At 28.1% G+C, this 23,391-nt stretch overlaps 1 protein-coding gene across 5 annotated transcripts in view; it reads left to right on the top strand.

Annotated features, from left to right (window-relative positions):
* The window catches only part of LOC118066360 (band 4.1-like protein 4), a 55,874-nt gene that overhangs the window by 17,886 nt on the left and 14,597 nt on the right, over positions 1-23,391 (top strand). For 4 of the 5 annotated variants that reach the window (XM_035082353.1, XM_035082352.1, XM_035082351.1 and 1 more), the window contains exons 2-5: positions 2,406-2,644; positions 19,507-19,611; positions 21,200-21,354; positions 22,685-22,782. In XM_035082353.1, the coding sequence (XP_034938244.1) occupies positions 2,531-2,644; positions 19,507-19,611; positions 21,200-21,354; positions 22,685-22,782 (472 nt within the window). In that variant the 5' untranslated portion in view covers positions 2,406-2,530. The remainder of the gene's footprint in view (positions 1-2,405; positions 2,645-19,506; positions 19,612-21,199; positions 21,355-22,684; positions 22,783-23,391) is intronic. The other variant, XM_035082350.1, reaches the window with a different exon arrangement.

Genomic DNA, 23,391 nt, shown 5'->3' with positions numbered 1-23,391 from the left:
TTCTGAAAGCTTTGAAACATGTAGTTGGTATTGCATTGCATTGTGGAAGACATGAAAGTGAAAAAAAAATTGCTTATTTGAAACACATTACTCCTTACATAGATATGTGTAAATTCTAAAGATTCTTCACTTTAAATATTCACTTCCATTATTTTTCAATATAGCCTTTGTCGAGTGGAGATTTGAAAATTCAGACAAAATATTGAATACCTTTGAAGTGTCTTACAGCAGTAAGTGATGGTAAGTGGTGAGAAATATAAAAGAAACTACTTTCCTTTATATTGAAGGGTGATACTTCTGCATTTCAATATTTCAAATACATAATAAAAATGGATTTAACAAAGAGAAGATGAATTCTACCTGTTTTATGCATCTGTTTTATAAATTGACATTTGTTGAAATAAATAAGTGCTAACAAACTCTATTTTGCATCTATAAATATTTAAACTTATTGATTTTAATCATTTAGAATATTTAAACATTTATCTTTGTGCTATTATTTCATTTAGTTAAACTCATGTAATAAATAGAATCAAGAGAGAAGATTTATTTCTCTAATTACTATCCAATGGTATTGTTTACACGTCGTTTGATGATAAAAAATTGTATCCAACTGCGTCTGATTGGATTTCCTATCATGTTAAACCAGATCGAAGACTTTCCTGTTAACTATTCTCAGTACTGCTTTTTCCATCTCAAGGCCATTGACATAGAACTGTGCCTGATCTTTAATTGTAAGTTGAGTGTAAAGTAAGAAGTTCTTTAATGCATTTTCCTTTCTGTTCTTTCACATCCAAATATTGATGGTTGGAGGAATTCACTTGCAATCGAAATGGAATTCTTTTGAATTTTTCATACATACAGTTTTGGTATTGGAGAAATTTGTATTTTAATGAACTTTATTCGTTGAATAAGGCAATTTTGAATTGGATTTAAAAGCGTAAGAAAGTATATGTCTTTAATGCAATATCAATCACAACATTTTAAACATCATTTTTAATTCTTAACAAAATAGAATTATGAACTTGTAGACTTTTTCATGATTGATTTTTTGCGTTGAATAAACAGTTTACGCCGGACTGTGGTCATCTATTTTGAAGTAAAATATGGGTAATTATTAAAAAATGGGTCTCCACGGCACATTTAGAATATGTTCTACACGGAAATAATTTTTTCACTAAATGGAAGTGTAAAAATGACAAGTGCACGAAACTTAGAAATAAAAGTATTTCTGTTTAACAGTAAATTTTGATTTGTTGTAAGTAATTTTTGAGTTATCCTAAGTAATTATTTTACTAAGACACTTTTTAAGTCTCAAGTTTACTTACGACAACCCAAAATTCACTATAGAACAGAAATATTTTTATTTATAAATTTCGACACGTGGACTTGTTACTTTTCGAACTTACATTTAGTGAAAAAGTTTTTCTATTGAGTATAATTAAAATTTTATTGTAATAATTAATACGATTTATTTCGATAATAGACTAAAACTGTAGTTTTGTTAATTGACTTAACTGTATATCGTTACTGGGAATGATAATTATATCGTCTCACACTTTTCTTTTTAATACCTGAGTAATTTATTTATCAAATATTGATAATTCAACCTAAGCTGTAAAATCGTGTATTTAAAAATAATAATATACATTAAAAGAGAAATAGATGAATTTATTTTAATTATATTATACTTCAAGATTATGAACTTCAAGGAAGTTTAAGATTTTGAGTTTAATTTTTACTTGTCATCTATTGATGAATAAACTGTATTCACAGTAAGGAAAAAAAGTATTTTTTCAACAGTGAGTTGTGAAGTGATCTATTTATTTTTGAGAGAATATTTTTTACAGTAAAAAAACATTCTAAATTTAATGAGAATGATTTTATAAAATTTTTGATATCATTGATCGACATAAAATTAAATTATATTAGATTGAATTTAATTAGCTAATATAATACCTCCAGATTATTTATCAACATTTTTCAATTAAAATAACAATGAATTGATTGAGATACGAAAAAAATTAGAAAGTTTGTCCTTCATAAATTAATTCTTTTATTTGATTGATCTCTGAGTATCTATTGAAAAAAATTATTAGTGCACTATCATTTTCAATCGGTCGTCATAGAAGTATTTAAAATGATTGTGAATCAAGAGTTCAATTCTCTAGAGATATTAATTGAAATTTTAAAATCATTCATTATCTTACGATGAAAATATTCTCTAGGAAGTAATCAAAGTTCAATCGATGGGTATTTGTTAAAAAAAAAAGCTCTCGTATACAGCAATAATCGCTTTTTCTCATTCATTTTTAACGATCTCGTTTGAAAATTACCTTAATCACTGGTTTAAAAAAAAACTGTTCTATTCATCGTAGTCAATTTAAGCTCTTCCTCTTTTTCAGGATGAACGGCGTGAGAAGTTAAGAGTAAATTAGAGATAGGAAGTGCGCGAGCAAGCAACAACAATAACGACAAAAGAAGGATAGAACATTAAAAAGAGACAAAAAGAGGAAATAAAGATTTAACGATGGTCGTCGAATGGTTATGCCCTGGAATGAGGCCCACTGGTAGTCGTAGGCCTCGGATTCTTCATTGCAAGGTCATCCTTCTTGACGAGCACGAGTTACTGCAGGACGTGTTGGTAAGTATAAAAATTGCATGTAACCTATGTCAGAATATTTACGGTGCTTGAGAAATAATTGCAGATTAATAATTTGTGAAAAACAGATAGTCTGATTGTGCTATGGTGTCTACTAGTTTTTTTCCAATTAAAATAATGAAATTCAATTTAAAGATATACTGAATGAATTTTCACAGCTAAAAGAGCAATGACTTTGTTCGCATTAGAATTAATCTAAATTTCGTTAAGCTGTTTGAGAAAATATTCTATTTAATTTCATCAATAAAAAGTGCAATTTTGTTTCTTATTACAAAGGATTAGAATCATAATTCATTAAAAGAGCACAACTGAGTTTTTAAATGAATACGCTTTTGATCAGTTGAAATAAAGTTACGCAAAGCGTCGAATGTACATGTTATGTCAATACCCAGATTACAAGCTCCGATTGAAAAAAAAGAGGGCCTAAAAAATATGAATTTATTGCAATTTTTTTTTTTCTTGTAAAAAAGCTGTATGTAAACTTTTATGAAGCAATTTTTTTTAGTTATTGATTCTTTTTACATGACTACTTTAACATAAGTAACCAGTTTTGCTCTCAGTAGATTGATTATGTTTTTATCTACTATCTAGTAATATTAGATTGATTGAAATAATATTGATATTTATTAATAAAGTGTTAATTTAATTGAATGTTCTAAAAATCAAAAAAACAAGGAGTAACTTAATGGATGACCTCCTTCAAATAGTGCAAAAATCATACTAATTACTCATTGTTAGACATTAACAGATTGTAATTTAAATAGTTAAAATATAAAAAAAAAAAAAAATTTAATTGAATGTACGAAAACTTTTGTGACCCATTGTACGTTCAAGTTTTTCATTTTATCATCTGGAAAGCTCTTAATAAATAATTACTACTGAGTAGAAAAACATTACAAAATTATTTTAATTTGACAACCACATATTTGAATTATTGTAAACAAACATTTATTTATTCAATAATATATAATTACACAAAAACAATCGCCATTAATTAAATCTTATTGATAATTCGTTTGATCAATATCAAAGTGAATAAACATAGTACATTATAAATAATTCATTTTAACAATTAACCAGCAAAACCTTTGTATTTAATATCAGTTTCATAACCATTACTCTGAATTAATTTTCAACCAAAGTTTTGTGGTTTGATTTTTTCAACAATCACTAATTACCTAACTTAGCACATGAAAAATAACATAATCATTTTAAATAGCTGTGAAAAGTATCTTTTTAAAGCAACTATTTCGGATATTGTCAATCAATTATCATTCCATTATTTAACAGATTGTTTTATCAAATGAGTGGTATTACACTTATTAATTATCAATTTTTAAATTTATTAATGCATTTAAAATTATTAACATTTCTTAACATAATAATTAATCTGTTGATTTACGTTTTTTCTTGGTGTCTCACTTTACCCCACCCTTCCCTTAGTTAATTATTTATAAAAGAGTATAAAAGGGCTACATCATTGGATGGTGAAATATTAAATTGCAGAGTTGAATTATTTTCAACAAAAAAAAACATTTTTCAATAAACATTGAACAAAAATATTTCATTGTTAAAATTTTTTTTTCTCGATTTCTACATCTTCCATTCCACCAGTTATTCAATAGATCGCTTTTATTCCTATTTCACAATATATCACAGAGAAAATGAGTTTGAACCGTGATTACTTTAATGTTTTTTTTGACGTCTGTTTACTGCATACATTTATTCCAACACGATCGATATATTTAATTGAATAAGATTCACTTTAGAGTTAATTAAACATCAATAATATAATGCAAATGACAATAATTTTTTATTAATTAAACAGTGTGAATAAATATTATCCAGATGTGTCAGATAAATAATTGAGAGTGAAACAATTAATTACACTCTGAATACATGCGAGTGGGAGGGCCGGTAGTCAAGCGTCATTACTTGGAAACACATAAAGTCGGCCATGAAATGGATTGCGTCTCATTCATCAAGTTTCCAGTTACGTCTACAATTTTTAATGTAAAACATATACTACACCCAGTGGGTTGATTTTCTCTTGGCGTGTTTTTCCATTTCATTCGCGCGAGTGCTCTGGGGCCGCAGCCTCGCTCCAACCTTCAACCTGTACCCTATGCTTATATGCTTCGCCTGAGGGTAAATCAACCGAGGCAGGCAAAACGGATTCTCGAGTAGGTGGGGACGAGTGAAAAAATCGAAATTACTTAATGGACTGCCTTATAGACACGCGAAGATATTATACACGAATTTTGCTCTCGAATCGCTTTGTAGGAAGACGGACAAATAGCCAACATCAAATCGTGTATAACAGACAGTTCTGATGCTGCCAGATTTTAGGTATATTATAAAGATACACACTTTTATTTCTATATATAAGTATACATATAATACGGTTATATTAGAGATAAAGTCATACTGCACCAGAGTCGGCGTGGTTCAGTTTTGTACTCTCTTATTATAAGATATACGAAAATTACCACTGACCACTAACTCTTTTTTCGACGCCCTTCTAATTTGCTCATGAATTTTTCACTCTTTTTTTTATTCTTTTTCTCAGACATTTTATGACCACCCTCTAAGAATTCTTTCAAGTACTTTGATTTGCACTTGTTCCATTATTTAAACTCAAGACTTTCAGAATTTTATTATCAATAATGCATTACATATTTACCATCCTTCTAATAAATAGATTTTTGACTTCCTAGTCAAAGTCAAGTTAGGAAGTTTATTTGCGTACGTGTGTTCGGAATTATTATTCGTCTCAATTATCTCAAGAACAAAAAATGATATCGACGTGGGATTAATTATACATTCGACGTATAATTATGCAACTGAGAACTGATGAGATTTTTAGCAAAATCGGTTCAGCTGTTTTTCATGCAGAATCAAAAAACTGAAAAAAATGGTACACTAGATAAATTTTATGATTCTTTCCACCGGGATGTTAGTCGTGCAGATCACCGCAGAGCACTGATTTTTTTCTATTGAAACTTCAAGTACATATTCAATCAATTTAAACCTCATCAATTAAATCAATTTTCTACTTCTCAATCAATTATGTCTTAACAGATAAATTTATTAACGAGAGATTTTTCTTATTCAATTCGGTTTAGGTTATTGTAAGCAACTTCTTCTTACTAATAATTTTTTATTAAATTCACATAAAGTAATGAAATTAACTAAATAATTTCCAACCAAGACCATCGGTAGTTCAGGTACATATTTCTTACCTTAAAAACTATATTCACATAATTACTATCCATATAATTGCATAGATAAAGAATGGTTCGAATGGATGAATTTAAAAAAATTAAACAAGTAAGTTTTGCTAAGGGTAAGTTTCCAATTAGAAAAGCTGTAATATATTTATTTCGTGAAAGAACATTTTATCAAAACTGGATGAAATCTCCTATTAGAATCAGAAACGTTCATTTGAAAAAAAAAGACACAGAATAAAATTATACTTCTAAGTGTAATGAGTTTTTTTCAGAAGCTAAATTATTAAACTCACTTATATTTACATAATTACGACGAGGTGAAAATACATTTTGAAAAGGTGGTAAAAAAATGATTAACACGTGAGTTATATGAGAAACATAGTTCAATGTATTATAGACGCGAGAAATAGGAGATAACGGAGAGCTTAACGAAGCGCGTAACACGCGCATTAATTATCACCACGACGAGAAACGAGTCAGCTAGATATAGATATAGATATAATGGTTGTGTAGTTAGTGGGAACGCTGCATATATCATTGACAAACGGCCTACTTGTATCACCATGTTAAATCTTTGTACGGGCCGTATTATAATGTAGCGGAAGACGTACTGTGCTAGCTGTCTATGAAATCTTGTGTGCACATAGAATTTACAGAAGTTCAAAGTCAATATTGTCTAGGTCCCAGTATAATAATCAGAATAATGCGCTTGAATGAATTTACTTATTGTACTTTAGAACTTGCAAATATTCGAGTAATTAAACAAATATTGCATTATTTAAATTTGAAGCAGTTTTTTTGTTAAACTTTAGTGATTTATATTCAGCAGACATTCTTAATAAAAACATTTTTATAAGTTGTAATATAACTGTTATTAACTTGTTCATTTATTTATAAATGAAATATTGAAAGATAATTAATGTTATTTTAAGAAATATACTGCACATCCGAGCGTTTAGAAACTTAAAATAAGCCATAAATAATGTATAGCAATTTTTTAGACGAATTTTAACCCTTAAGTGCATAGCATGTCGAAAATGAAACAGTAACTTCATGCCTTTGTTACCCGAGTAATAGTACATTTCACACCTAAGGAGGAAAAGTAGTCTAGCTCAAACCACATGTAGAATTACAACCCAAGCCAAAGGTGAGGGTGGTTTAAGATCTATTTTTTTAGGTTTAATTGTTTTTATTAGGATGATTGGGTAGGATTAAGGTCTTATTGTTGTACTATTTCTTTTATATTTTCTTGAAAAATGAGTCACAGCTGTACATCTTGAAAGAATCTCACCTGATTTCAGGGACAAATTCTCTGACACTGTAAATTTAAGAGCATTTTTATTATACATCTAAATGCGTTAAACATGACGTCACCTATTTGATTGACATTGTAGTCACTTTTAATACGTTTCGAAGTGTGTAAAAAGTGACTACAATCTCAATGAAATGAGTGACGTCACATTTAACACAATTAGATGTGTAATAAAAATGCACTTAGATTTTGAGTGTACTTATTTACTAGAAAATTAACAAAGTATTCACAAGCGGGAACAAATACTACTATAGTCAAATAAATATAAAGTCATTGATGGTAAAAATGAAATAAAACACAAAAAAATAAGTAAGCTTGGGGTAGTGATTCCCACGTCGTAGGTTCACTGCTGGGGGCTGATGTTGAGCGAGAAATGGTTAAATAAACGGTTGCCCGTGCGCGTAAAGGAGGTACACGAGGCAAACGAAAGACAGCCTGCGGGATAGGCTGTGGCTGATGGTCCAATGCATGCGAGGCAAAGATGATTGCTTGCCTACCTGTATGCCACCTATATAACCACCGGCATCTTCGGATCGCCGCGGGCCAACACAGCTTACCATCATTTTTCGTCTTTTTGTTCTTCTTAACTTCTTTTCTTCTTTATTCTTCTACTTCGCAACATGTAGATACTTCCATTATGTGCTTACTCTCGTTTATTTTCTCGATCAACTTTTTGACCTTGGGTGGTGTCTACACACGAGGGAAACTTGGAGTAAAAATACAAGGAAAGATAGAAAAGTAACTAAACTGGATTGCGTGGAATTATCTATTATTTGTCAATTGAGTGCCATTACTTACGTGAAAGGATTTTCAATACTTTTTTTTTTAATTTTTTTCTTTTATAATGAATCACCTGAGTCCTTTACAGGAAATTGAAAACAAGTTTTTGTTGGACTTCTCATTCAACTTTTTAATCAAGTGATGAACTTTTTTATGAGTAATTTTGCAATTACATACCTATTATTTCTATTGTAGAATAAATAAATAATAGAAATAATTATTTGCATATCATAAATAAGTGAATATTAAGTCTAATGTTGATAAAAGTTGATGAAATTATACGCGAATTTTTTTCTATCTGCTTCCAAATGTAAATGAATTGTTTTTCTTCCAAGTGTTTGTAAGTTTTTGTTAAAATTTATTCTGCATGCAATCTATTAAATTACATCCATTTAGAGATTTAAAGAAATAAAAGAAAAAGAATCTACATGTAAACATGAAAAATAGCTCATGTTAATAGAATACTTTTCCTTTTAAATCGTATGGAATATTAATATGAACCATAAAACAAAGTGGAATGGAATTTAATTGGTCTAGCATTGCTGGAGATCTATATTCATTTTAAATATAATAATAAAAAGAATTAGCACCAAGTCTATCATTGATTTAATTAATGATTAATTAAATACTAAAAAAACAATATTTAATCACTAGTTTGCAATCAATTGTATTGATTTATTTCAAAAGATTAGAGATAATTGTGATCTTCATTTTCTTAACTTTGTTAATGAATTGATCAACCTATTGAAAGATAATGAGACATTTATGTTTCACCTTTTCATTCTAAGTTCTCATTTGGGAAGTTGGTAATGAGAACAGACCAAATCCTGTTCAGACTTACTTTTTGTTATTTGTTAACATCTGTAGATATTCTAATGCATGGGTTTCGGTTCATTAAAACTCTAAGACTTGGATATATATAATTTCTCTAAAAAATTAACTAGAGTTAATGTTTGTCTATAATTAATAAGTAATCAATAATTCATTGATCAGAAAAAAATGCTTTTCAAAGGGTCAATAAGTGAACTATGATCATTCAGAGAATTGATAGCATTGATTTTATCAATTTTTGTGGTAAATACTATTAAAATATTAATATATGACCTTGTACTTATCATTATTATTTCATTTCATAAACATAACAATTATTTATTAATGTTTATGACTGTTATATTTGAATAAAAAAATTATATAAAAATTTGAATGCATAGCAATTATATTACACAATATGAAAATTAATTCTTTAATTATCTTCTATATGTACTCCATTGTTTAATATTAAAAATAGCTTTTTCAATAGCAAAAATGAATTTTTTTTTCTCATATAATAAAAAAAAGTTTTTTTATGAAAGAATTTAATTAAAAATCTTTTTTCATTAAAAATGGTTCAACTTCAACTAATAGAAATTTGATTGAATTTATATAGAAATATGTATGACAAAAACATTTTCTTGTAATATTCTGACTTGTTATAACTCGTATATCGTTCGTTCTTCATTATTGTATTGAAGAGAGAACAAAAATTTCATTATTTATGAAAAAAATTCCACGCGTGACAAAAAATGTGGATGGGAATTTAATAAATTACCTGTCCTTTATTAGCTGTAGAAAATAAAACAAAACAAAGGAAATTAAAATGATCATGTTCACATTTGAATAATTATAAAAAAGATAAGCACCAAAAAAAATATTTTGGTGAAAAATTGAACAAATAATTCTTTATCCTGATAATTATTTTTTTATTCGATATAGAATTGATGGTTTGTAAATGATTGACGTTCTAGACTTTTCTCTTTCATTCACCAAATTGAAATAGGATCTTCTATTACTTCGATACTAAAAAAATTTTTTTTAATAAAAATTGATTTCAGAGAGGTTTGAAAGATTTCTTTTTTTTAGACTTACCATTTTAATTAAAATATATTATAGATTATAATCACATGAAAAAAATATATATTTCACAAATTTTCTTTAATTAGTTGATTATTTTATATCATATGCAAAAAAAAAAAATATTGTTTCTACCTTGACATAAAAATGGAGTAGATTAATTGAAGAATGAAAACTATTCTAGTAGAAAGTAAAACCCATTCTTAGCCCAACATCAAGCCAGTTAAACCCACCACAGTCCAATTTTAATCCCAAACTGAGCTTGTTTTACTTTTTATCAAAGTAGGAAAGTGATTCTACATAAAAAACTAATTTAGTCAATTTTCACTTATCACAGACTTTTAAACAATGAATATTTTTGATCTGGATATTTTTTTTTAATAGAAAAAAAGTAAAAAAATGATAGTCCAGTTCGTAATATAGCTCATTTATTTCTGTTAAAGACACGCTGCGTCTTCCATCAGTTGAACTGCAAATATATTTGAAAAAAGCTTTTTAACAATAAACAGAAAATTTAAGAAGTGATGATTGATGATTATTTAATTGAGTAAAAACAAAAAATGATCTATAATCCTACCTTCTTTTCTATTTTTTACCATGATTACACTACACAGCAAGGTAATATTTACTCAATCATTCTCTTCATGTGATACCATTTCTAGATGAAACGTCATTTCTATTAAATACATATTTATGTTTTCTGGTATTAGATATTAAATAACTAATTAATAGATTAGGTAATTTTAATGAAGTGAATGATTTATTTAATTACAACATTTATTCCTTGACACTCTCAGTAATTGATATTCTTATTATAAAGATATCACGTTGAATTATCTTTTCCAAATATTTCAAGTATTTATTACCAATGTTTCACAGCTGACCTGCAATGACTCAGCAAAGATTTTTTATCTGAAATAATACCTTACGAAACTACCTTAGTTAACAGCTCCATATAGTAACCATAATTTATGATCGGAATATGGTAATGTCACGTATATAACAATACTGATAAAAATTCAAAGAAACACAAAACAGAAGTGGCCTTCGGAAATGCTATAAAATCGTCCGAAAAATTTTGCAATCCTTCTTCTACTCAGAATAAAAATATTCATAAAATGTACCATATAACTGTAATTTACGGAGTGTAACTCAACGTTATGTGCAACATTACAAAAATTAATTACTATTCTTTTGATTTATTGCACGTATCTTTACAGTTCATTGAAAATATTATCATTCAAACTTGTCTAATGTTATATATTATAAATTTTATTTCTCAAAAAAAAGCTTTAGGGAATGTTGATGAATATCAAATACCAAAAATACTCACGAAGTATGTCTTGATAATTTATTTTTGTTATTAACAAACACCTTCAGCAGGAATCTTATTGATGTAGAGTCATCAGAACATAAGCAATCCAAAGCATAATTGAAAGCATCATGAAGCAGTCTGTCAGGTCATACATTAATGTGCACACCCTGTCTCTATAAGTAGTTGATTGAGATAAGAAATGTTGTTAAATTTTTAATAAAATGATCAACATTGAATAGTTCCTGAGATACTTTTTTTAAAAAATTGTTTGAAATAATATAAATTCCAAACTTAGCATTTGATTTTGAAAGTGAATGAAAGCAGAATCATTAATGAAATCAAATTTTTTAAATATCAAGTATTTTATTAACAAGTATCACCAATTTTTCAACTGAATAGAAGATAGCTTAATAAAAGAACAAATCATGAAAAATAAAAGGAAACTGAAATTTAATGAAGACCAAATATCATCATTTCAGAAAGATTTTATTTGCTACAGAAACTAGAGTGGGACATAACGAAAATCAAGAGTACAATAAGTTTATTAAGCTAAATCATTGTTTATTGTACCTCAAGATTTTTTTCATGTACGATTCGAGTTTTATATCTTTTCTCAAGAATGAAATCTTCCATTTCAACTTTTTTTATTCTCTTTATATCAATGCTCTTCTCAGGAGGTGAAATTCTATCATGAACAAAATGAGCAACATCAATTTTAATAATTACAATTATCATTACGATAATTAATTTTTATTCATTTAATTTTATAATTAACCAATTTCCTTTTAATTGTCTTTTATTTTCATTGTTATATCAAGTTAAGGAATGGAAAAAAAAACAATTCATTCATTGTGAATTTTCCCTACTGTACTTGAAGCATCCCGTTCTTTTGTTGTACATAAACCACGTGCTGATACTTTGAGACGTATTGAAAATCCCTAGCACGCACTCGCTCAAATTGAGACTGATTATGCGGAGGAGTCAAGAATCGAATGAGCAACACTTGAATAAAAATAGTGGTAAAAAAATATTTCAAGTGTATAAGTTTTGTACGCGTCCATGCACTTGACTGGAATTGGTGAAACGAATCGTTAACGCGATAGGGATATCGTTGGAAAATTGGCATTCAATAGGGCAAGTGGTCGCTTCAACATAGCAGCATACCTTGCCGTATTCCAGCGCAAGGAGACACGTTTGCACGAGTCCGGGGACAAGCGTGACTCGCACTCTGAGAATCACCAATGTAGCTACACATCATTCGTTCCTTATTATTCCCTGATCGTACGGATATTCCGGAGGATTCTCTCGCGTGTCCATCCATGCTATGAAACAGAAATATTCGTGACCCTTTCAACCCTCTTCTTTTTATCTTGTTACATTGAACAAAATAATTAACAAGTTATCAACATGTAAATGCAAAGTATAGTTGAATTTTGTTATGATAATAGTCGACTTTATTTATTAGTTTGAAAGATAAATTTATTTATTGAACTGTGAACATTGATAGTTATAAGACATAACGTATTTTTGAAAGTTTTCTTATTTTATTTAATTACTGAAATTAGAACATTTAGTTGAATTATATTTTTCAAAATGCAATAGGAAAATTTACAATTGTAATTTATAACACAATGTTGTGAAAAAAAATTCATTTTTCAATAAATTTGATTCTAAATTAGAATATGGCTAGAAATTTAAAATCATTTCAAAAATGAAAACAATAGCTTAAATTATCTGAATCTTTAAGGCTGGGCTTTCTTAAGCTGAAATCACTTTAAATTTTTCTCGCCAAATTATGCTTTTTTATTCATTTCTTTCATGTAAAAAATATTTATAAATGTTGAGGAAAATTTTATACGGGGAAAGCTAAAGTTTGATAGCGTAAGTGCTGTAATAATTTCATAATAAATGATTTTTTAATGAATTCTGAGGTATCATGGTGGGTGTTTTCGTCATGAGTATTTCACTAAAAAATCATTTATTATGAAATTATTACTGCACTTACGCTATCAAACTTTAGCTTCTCCCGTATAAAATTTTCCTCAACATTTATAAATATTTTTTACATGAAAAAAATGAATAAATAATATATTTCGTTTCAAGGGAGTAAAATATAATATTTCTTTTACGAAAACAATTGCGAAAGATTCGTGATGAAATTTCGCAAACAGAAGTACTATATGTTTATTCCCGTAGTATGAATCTATCTTTTTTCTATATTGTCACAAAAGTTTCGATTTTATTCTCAGCGTAGTGGTTAGCAAAGCGAGACATTCTGCCTAGTAGAGAAGGACAACATGTATGTAGGTATGCGCACAAACAAATTTTGTCATTTTATGCAAGGAAGAAATGTCGGGCTTTACTACCTCTGAATGGTGAGTAAAATCGAAGTTTACGTGGGGGTATGACAAAAAAACTTTAGTATGATAAAAGTTTCAATTTGTAAATTTAGAAACTGTTGAAAAAGGTCATCATCTAACATGTGGTATTAAAAAGCAGCATTGAGAAGCTTGGATTGTGCCATAAAATTTAAAGGAAAACATGTAAGAACACTTAAGGATTTTGGAATAGTTTTATTTATTACAGGATGCTTGAAAATTCCTTTCAACATGAATTTAATTTGTAGCTGATGTCATCTTTATTAGCAAAATCCTATGCTGCTAATATCTTTTAAAACAACTACTGATAATACGTATTATTTTCATCAATATATTAGAAACTTTTTATTCAACATTAATCTTGTTAACGATAAATATACAACACTTGGGAAATAGTGTTCCTTTCTATCAAAGTCATCAATATGAAATTGAGTACTTGTATTGATCTGAAATATAGTGAAGCAAATTATGTGTTTAGACACTAAGAATCCTCATCCCTTTCATCATGAAGGAGTCCAGGTGATATTAATGCAGAGAGATATTGTTCTGCATGCTCTGATCCGATTTGTCTTCAACATGCTTCAGCAATCGTGAGATTGTCATGAACTCATTTTCTTTATGTTCAAGGACCAAGCTGCTGAGCAAGTGGATGGCACTAATGTTATTGTAATAAAAATTATGGTGAAAAGCTTTCGCTGTATTACCTTCATTTTGTTCATAAACCCATATTTATAAAAGATATCTTTCACTTGAAATCAATGGTATAGAATTCCATTTAGTTATCTTGATACTCCAAAATATTTAAAATTAACATCGAAGTAACTGAAGAATATGTTTTGTGGTCATCAATATATAAATTCTTTTGAAAATATTTTGGAATAAATTCGTTAATATTGCTAATAATTCAACTTTTCAGATATGACTTTTAATTTGTAATTACTTTACAATTATTTGATGTGGTTTCAGTTATCAAAGTTGATTAACTTTTTAATTGAAATAGCTATTTGAATGTGAAACAAATTACCATCAATAATTCTAACTCAACTGAAAGATAGAGCAGAGAATGTTGAAGTATTTTTCATCTACCATAATCCTAGTAAGACTGTATTTGAAGCACGTTTTCTACATCTGTGATAAGCATTATCTTTCGATTCTTTTTCTAAAAAAAAAAAAGAAACTTCTTTATTACTTTCATTCTTATCAAAAAATTGATGATAAATTGACTTGCTAGAACAACTTTAAGATTTAGAAGTAAAAATTTTAATTTCACAGTTTTATAAAATCCTAGTTAGTTAACTTTTATAAATGTCTTTCAGAAAATAAAATTACCACTTATCTATTAAATTAAAACTAAAATTTAAAAAATGTAAAATTAAAAAAAATTTTTTTTAATTTTATTTATTTTTACTTATTAATAACTTACTTAAATATTATTTATTATTATTAAATTAAAATATTAATTAAATTACCACTTATTTATTATCACTTATTACCTTTTTATCAGAATGAGACTTATTACTGATACAATAATCTGATAATAAATGTAATTAAATAATACTTTTTTATAAATAATTATTAGTAATTTATAAGATTTTTTCTGAAATGAAGAAATATTAATAATAATTATTTCTAATGATAGGGATTATAAATATGTTGATGTATACTTGACGATATTTACACGTTAATCCTTTCATCATCGAGTGAATCAGGGCATAGACCTTTCATCCTGATTGTTCCACCAAACTGCACGCACTCACGTATAGTGTATACTTGGTTGCTAACATTCTCGTCATCTGCTGCAGCTGTAAAGGTGCACACGGTGTTGTCGGTGCGAAGAAAGTATGAAGCGAAGAAAGAAAAAGGAAAAAGAAAGGTAGAAAAAAGTGAAAACAATGTGAGCCACAGGAAATTTTATGTTAACGCGTTATCGTATTGCAGTGTTGTCAATTATCTTTTTTCTTCTTTTACGATTGTTTTGCCATAAAAAATCCGCTTGGTACATTAATGGATCTGGTGAAGACAGAGAAAATGAAAAAAAATAAAATAAAATCTTGTTAAAAGCAGAGTGAATGTCAAAAAAAATATATTTTTTATCCTACGTAATTGTGAACTAAAAATTTTTTATCTCTACTCCATTTTGAATGACTTGCAGCAATTTTTCTGAATGATCGGTGTATTGCCATTGACCTCAAGAGGAAGAAACAGAATTATGAATACTGAATAAAAAGAATAAAAAATAAAATTAAAATTGAGCAGAGAAAGCGAATAGCCTCAGGATAATGTATTTGGAAGTTGAAATGTTCATTCAGACAAACAAAAATATTGCCTTGAGCTACTACAGATCAGTTCTATCACTGAAATTTAATGGATAACAGAAAAGTTTTAATAATCGTTAAATTCATACCAATGAGCTTCATTATGATATCAATGAGTCACTGCCTAATTCTTACACAAAGTGACATACGATATGATTTCTTGCAATACGAGTACTAATTTGCGTGTCAAACAGACATAAAACGATCGATGTTGTGAAAGGAATGCTGGCGTGAATCATTATTCAATATTGCATGTCTGAAAGAACTTTTGAAACAAATCATCGTTTGTGGCAAACTCTTAATGATCTCTAATTATTAACTCAGGATATATTTTTTTAATACTTTTTTAAAATCAGTTGACCTGAGTATCGGCTTTGTTCTTCAGTTATTGAGATGTGAAATATATCAATTATTTGTAAAAGCAACAATTAAGAAAGAACAACTAAATAAGAAATCAGTAATATTTGTAAAGAGATGATTGGATTAGTTGTAAGCAATTGGAACTCTAGCTTCAATTTTTTGTTCTAATTTTAATTAATGATTGATTATGTGCAAAAATTATCAGGAGGATATGAAGTAAATAATCGTAATCAATAGGTAATAATGACTACATTAAATTTTGTTAAATTATTTCTGGATAAATTAAAAAAGACATTAAAAAAGTAACTAGAAGTTGAAAAAATACTTTTAAACTTGAGATGTAATTTACTGCTTAAGAAATCGGCAATTTTTAAAACATGACATTTATTTAAAGAAAAAATCATTAGCTAAAATTAGCATGAATAGATTTTCCAGATATTTACCTTTATTATTTTTATTTAGCTAAATATTATCTAGTAACACATACAGGTTTGCAGTGTGGTATGTAATAAATTATGTCACTAGTTTCAAAGAATTAGCTGTCTACTATAATTGATAATAGAGAATGTTGGGAAAGTAATCTTTTTCATAATTTTATTTGAGATAAGTCAAAGATTAATTAAAAAAATAATAAATCTTTAAGTAATTGGCATTAATGGATTTAAGTTGAGAATCTATTAGATTAAATCAATGAAAAACCGTAAAATATTAGTCAAAATCATGGATAATTTACTGATTATTAGTGTCAAGTTCACTATTGATGAGACCTATCAACAACTTGACACTTTAAAACAGTGAATAGTTACAGATTTATACTTTAATAAAAGAATTTCTTTCTCTTTTTTCTACTGTTATTTTAATATGTATCAGTAATAGTTATTGAAAAGTAGTTAAATTCACTAAATTCGCACTGATAAGTATTAATTGAAGCAATACTTTATTTTCAATTGTAAAATCACTTACTCTGAAAAAAACTTGTAATTGTAGGAGCAAGTCAAAGTATAGCCGAATTAAACTGCTGTCACAGCAATCCTTATGTCTATTCTAATTATTTGGATAGCTGTTATAACTATGCAGATAGCTGGTACAACTATCTCAACTATATGTATAAGCAAGTACAGTATTGTTATAATAGGAATACTATGAATTTTACAGGTCAGATAGTTAATTTAAGTGTTCCTACAACTTGATATTTTTTTCAGTGCAATATTTATAATGTTCTGAAGTAATTAACATTTTCAAATTTTACTGAAAATTTTTTTCAGCTTCATTTTTCACACAATATTCAAACATAAAATACCTCAGGAAAATAAATACATTATGATGAATACCCACATTTTATAATTACATACAATATCGCATGACTGAAGGAACATAAGCAACATATAACAAATTGTTGTGAGCTGTAAATAGTAAATGATCTCTAATTATCAACTGGATTTATTTTTTCTTTCATTGGAACCAACCAAGCAGTCAATCCTCCAAGAAAGATCAACACGCATGGGGTGGAGCCTCAAGTCAAGATTCTCTTTTTGTTTCGTTGTGTTTCTTAAGGTGGTCTCATCAATTTTTTTTTCAAATTTTTTATGTCTACACCGATTACTTTTCACCTTTTTCATATTCGTGCTTAGAACTACGTATTTAATGTGTGTACATATGTGGACACTAGGGGGATATACTCTTTTACTTTACTTAGTCGTTAAGCTAGTACACGCACTTATAGGACGTCATTCATGTCAAAGTATTTCATGCACAAACATGTATGCACTCAAGAGAGACAACAAATGAACGTCATGGATGTCTGATTCCAGTGGGAAACCGGAAACCAGTGATTTCAATCTCAGAAAGACTCTTTTCTTTTAAACTTTTACATGTAATGAGAGATTAATTTACCAACATATTTTTGCATTACATTAAATACATCATAAAATAGAATATAAGAAATTAAACTTTTAAGTGAAAAAAAATATTCTATTCAACATGAATTGATAAAAATGGATAAAAAAAGTATTTGTTCATCAAACACCAATACCTATCAAAAAAAAATAAGAAAGTGATGATGAAATATGGTATAATAATTCTAAAATAATTGAATACATATCACAGATTTCAATTGTTCAAATAAGTTAATTGAAAAAAATATATTTTCTTTTGATGGTTATAAATTATTTTACATAGTGGAACATGTCAATGCTTTTTATTCATTGATTCTTTTTCCTTGACACATGTTGATATCTTATTGAATGATCAATTATGATGTACATTCATTCATTTAGATTTCGAGGTACTTTTGTAATAATTCCAGTTCTAATATATAGGTTGTATTGTCCAGGTAAATTTCATTTTTTTTTTACATATTTACAAACAAGAACATATGGAGACAAGCAATCCAATTATTGATCACAGTTGTTTGATTAATTAAAAACAAATAAAGGGAAAAATAAATAGAATATATTTCTAGTTCATATGCTCTTGAATTAATCACTATACATCAGTTATTATTAATTGCTTATTCACACATTTTATCAAAGATTTATTTAACATTGATAATTAAAAATAAGCCACTTGATTATTAGTGTCTCTTTCTTTTTAAAAAATAAAGCTCACATTTGTCTATGAATACTAACTATCTTGAAAGAGTCTTAAACAATTCTTTCATAGTAGGAGTCATGAACGGGGATTTTTTGATTTAACAATCAGCCTGTCAAGATTAAGATTTTAATGACTTATTTTATAATTTTATAATAATTACATTTAACTAAAGATCATGGCTTTATGGTATTGAACTGCAAACGAAGTATAGACTTCAATAAGATGTAACTAATAGTAACTATTGATGTTCACTTCGTTCTATAAATTATTATTTTATCATTTTTAACTCTTTTTCTCATGATTGATTAATTATCAATGCATTATTGATTATCATGAATTGATATATTGCTAAGAAAATACTATAAAAGCTACATATTATTTCATCAAGAAAGAATCATTTCAACTCAATTCAGCTTTTAAATATTCAATATTCTGAAGCAACAGCTAAACAATAAGAAACTTCATTACTATCATCTATGGTTTAATATTTAATATACGTAATAAAAGGTTGATCAATTAATTTTTATTATTAAAAATTAATTAACGGCCTCTATAGACATGTGAATTGAAAACAAGAATGTAATATGAATTTAACAAAATTGAAATTTAAATACTGAACTAGACCTAAATTTTGTTCAAACTGATAATAATTGTTTTTTTCCTTATTTGCAGAGCTCTAACATGGGTCAAGAATTGCTGGATCGTGTGTTTCGACATCTTAATCTATTAGAAACAGCCTACTTTGGACTTCGCTATTTGGATCACGAAAATCAGACGGTGAGATTAGTCACGAAATAGATATGTTCAGTTGGAATGTTTTGCTCAAATTGGTCAGAACAAAAACTTGCTTGAGTTTAGTAAATTATCGATTTAAAAGGTTTCCTCTAGACAAAAAAAAAGAAACATTTACTTTTAATACAATTTTACAATAGTCATATACATTTGAATTTCATATTTAAATATTTTAAAAAATATTTTTTTTTAATAAATGTTTCTTGTTAATAAAATAATTTCTATAAGAAATGATTAAAATGTTTGCTATCTTTTAAGTATAAAATACTGAGAAAAAAACTGCATTCTTAAGTAAATGCATTTACTCAATTGTTAAGATCACGTAAACGCATTGTATATTGCTTGAATTAATTATCATAATAACGAACCTTAATCGTTATAATGGTATGTTTGCTTGTAAAAAAGCCAACTAGTTTTTTGTTTATTTCAATTTTATTGTGAATACAAAAATTCCAAATACTCAGTTATTTTCTTTGTTCTATTTAATAGTAATTACTATTAAAATGTATAATCAAATAAATAATACTTTGTTGATTTTCATCAAAAAAATATACCGTTTCTGATATATTTTATGAAACAATTGAACTTAATGGTCTCATTAAATTACGTATTATATGCACTGTAAATCTCAGTATTCCAAAATGCATTGTTTTAATGCGGATCAGTGTGTTAAATATGACGTCACCCATTTGATTAACATTGTAGTCACTTTTTACACACTTAGAAATGCGTTAAAAGAAACTACAATGTTAATCAAATGGAATATTTAACACACTTATCCACACTTTTTTAAACAAAAACAATTTCTTGTATACAGGATACTTTTTTACTTTTTGAATTATCCCATTTTACTCTAGTTTTTTTTTATTTACATTATAACGTCCTGAACTTCCCTGATAGAAGTAAAGACATTGTTTTATACATTACTGCTAACTCAACTAAAAAAAAATAAAATTAATATGTGTTCTTTAATGACAGAAAAACCCATCCCAACTAGTACATTTTAATTTAGAAAAATATGTAGATGCAGATAATAGACTCACAATCGACCTTAGCTAACATTTTCTTAACAGACATTTTATTAGTTCTTTTTAATTAATTTTTCTTCACATTTAAACTTTCTTAATAACTAAAATTATAGCAATAATTAAGTCAAAAAAGTTAGTTAGAGAACACGGAAAGACAATCCAGAGTATTCCCAGTAGTGGAATGGAAATGAAATTAGAGAAACTTTATCAGAAGTGTAGGTAATAAAAATATTATTATTGATAAGTTATTAGTAAAGAGATGGCACTTGAATTGGCTTATCCCAATAGCAGACTAACTCAAATTGAATTCACCCTTTCAAATTAATTCCCGTGATCGTAAATCCTCATCGGCTTACGAAATGACGTGCTGTTGATAACTTGAATGTGCCTGCGGGGGTTCTCACATCCGGGGTGGAGATCATTGAGAACCAGGAAACGTTTGGACTTGGCTAATTTCCGTTTGACTGACTTGTGTCACTTTATAGAAATCTATCAACCTGCCAATCTAGTATCATCATTTTAATTCTGTTAATGTTTCATTACAGCAGTGGCTTGATCCAAGCAAGAAAATCGGCAGACAGTTGAAGATTCGGAAGGGATACACATCGACCCAGGATTCAACCTCTGACACTCATACGCTTTATTTTGGCGTGAAATTCTATGCCGCAGATCCTTGTAAACTCATCGAGGAAATCACAAGGTGAGCAAGATGTACGTGTTAGGGTGATACTTTGTCGGTTAGCAAACCAGATAAGAGAGAAGGAATATTAAGACTCGTGCAGGACCTCCAGCAATCATCTAACTTTCGAAACTTGCCCACTGCTTGGCAACCCAGGGGGCTCCCGAACTTGCTTCCAAGGCCCAGCAATTAACGGGACGGGCCAATTATCCCTAACGAAAAAGGGGTAAATTATAGAGTATCTTTAGACCATAGCTTTGAACTCTTCGCTTCCAGGTCTTCTTCCGTGCAATCCTTGAATTATTCCCCATGATTTTTGCACGATGCCTCAGGCTTTAACAAAAGTAAATTGCAGGGATACCTTCTACTGATTTGAATTTTCGGAGGCCATTCCAATCGATTTCTAATCATTCACAAGAATTTTTTCTTGCAAAATTACCGCCTGTTACATTTCTTCTGCTATTTCTTTGGAGAGGATAAAAAAAAATGAATTCTTTGGTTCACAAAAAAATGTTTTTGAATAGAAAGGATTTTTTTCTCTTTAGTGATTCATAGTTACAGATATGTTGGAGGTTTCCAATCTTATATAAATAACTCTTCGTGTTGGTTGTTACATTTTGAAATAAAAAGCAGAAAATATTTAAGTAGTCTTCAATCATGAGTTTTAATAACACCGAATAAATTACTAGATTCATTTGTTAATATTATCCACATTTTTTTAAAAGAGAATCAGTGTATGTACCCTGATTCTAACAGTACCAATTATCTCTGTGTACAGAGTAATATTAAGTCTTCAAGTAGAAATAGTTAAAATAGTGCATCAATAAAGCATTGAAATTAAAACCAATTTGACACCAATGATTATATCTAATTTCATCATGTTCTTGTAATATGAATTTCATTCTTTCAATGTATTGAACTGTAACATGAAAAATGACAGCCTCTATGATGATGACTTACCTGGAAAAAAGTTTTTAGCTATGATGACATAATAGCTAATTAAACCAGTACTGTAGAACTTTTCATACATTAAGATCATTTTAAATTTTGTTTGTTTTTTGATTTAGATTTCATTGGATTAAAAAAGTAGTAAATGGAAATAAAAAATATGACATTTCTGATAGCAAAATTAATATTTGTTTTGTAACAATGTTCACCATGATATTATTGAAAAAATTTGCTTTCTATGATAAGTATCCAGACCTAAACTTTTTTGTCTCAGTATTAGTTGTGATGAATGATTTAAAACATCAAATTTACCATTATTGTTATTTAATGAATACTTTACATAATTTATCACTCTCAATATATTCTTTTTATGGTATTATCTTTAATAATATAATTTTTCCAGGTATCAATTTTTTCTTCAAGTAAAGCAAGACATTCTTCGTGGCAGACTACCTGTTTCTTTCGATCTTGCTGCTGAATTAGGTGCATACGTAGTTCAATGTAAGTATTGTACATAACTCATAAAACGAAAAATTTAAAAGCTACTGCATTGTTATCCATGACACGTTCAAATATCCCGATAAGTTTGATCCCCCGACGAAATATTCCTAAAAAAATATTTCTATACAAAAAAATTCCAATCAAAATTGTATGTCTGAATTTGGGTAAAGTTCCGTTCTGGGGACACCCCCGATTGGGATCAAACTTTGTATATTATATTATATTTGTTGTTCTTAGTGCAACATGAAAACCCCCTAAGAGATTTTTGTCGCAAATACACTAAGTTACACCTAAACTACACTACTACTAAGTCTACATTAAGCCCCCAGTGTAGAAGTAAATTATGGATAGAGTATATGTGACGATAGATGTCACGAGAATTGGTTCATTCGAAAAATTTTTTCATTTTTAGAATATTTTTGTGTTGGATTTTTTTAAGGAATATTTTGTCGGGGGATTTTTAAATATGGAACCTTGCTATTAAGTTTGTACTTCTCCAAGCATGCTAATCCTTATCATCTCAATATTCCTTCATGTACCGAGGACATATGTCTATGTTTAATGGAATGTGGCAATATACATTTATTTCTCTAAAAGTTGATGGAAATA

The sequence above is a fragment of the Chelonus insularis genome, unplaced genomic scaffold (genome assembly GCF_013357705.1).
Source record: "Chelonus insularis isolate UGA/USDA-ARS -01 unplaced genomic scaffold, ASM1335770v1 contig_33_pilon, whole genome shotgun sequence".
NCBI lineage: Eukaryota > Metazoa > Arthropoda > Insecta > Hymenoptera > Braconidae > Chelonus > Chelonus insularis.
Note: the sequence above shows the minus strand (reverse complement) of the source record. Positions and strands in the feature narration are given on the sequence as shown.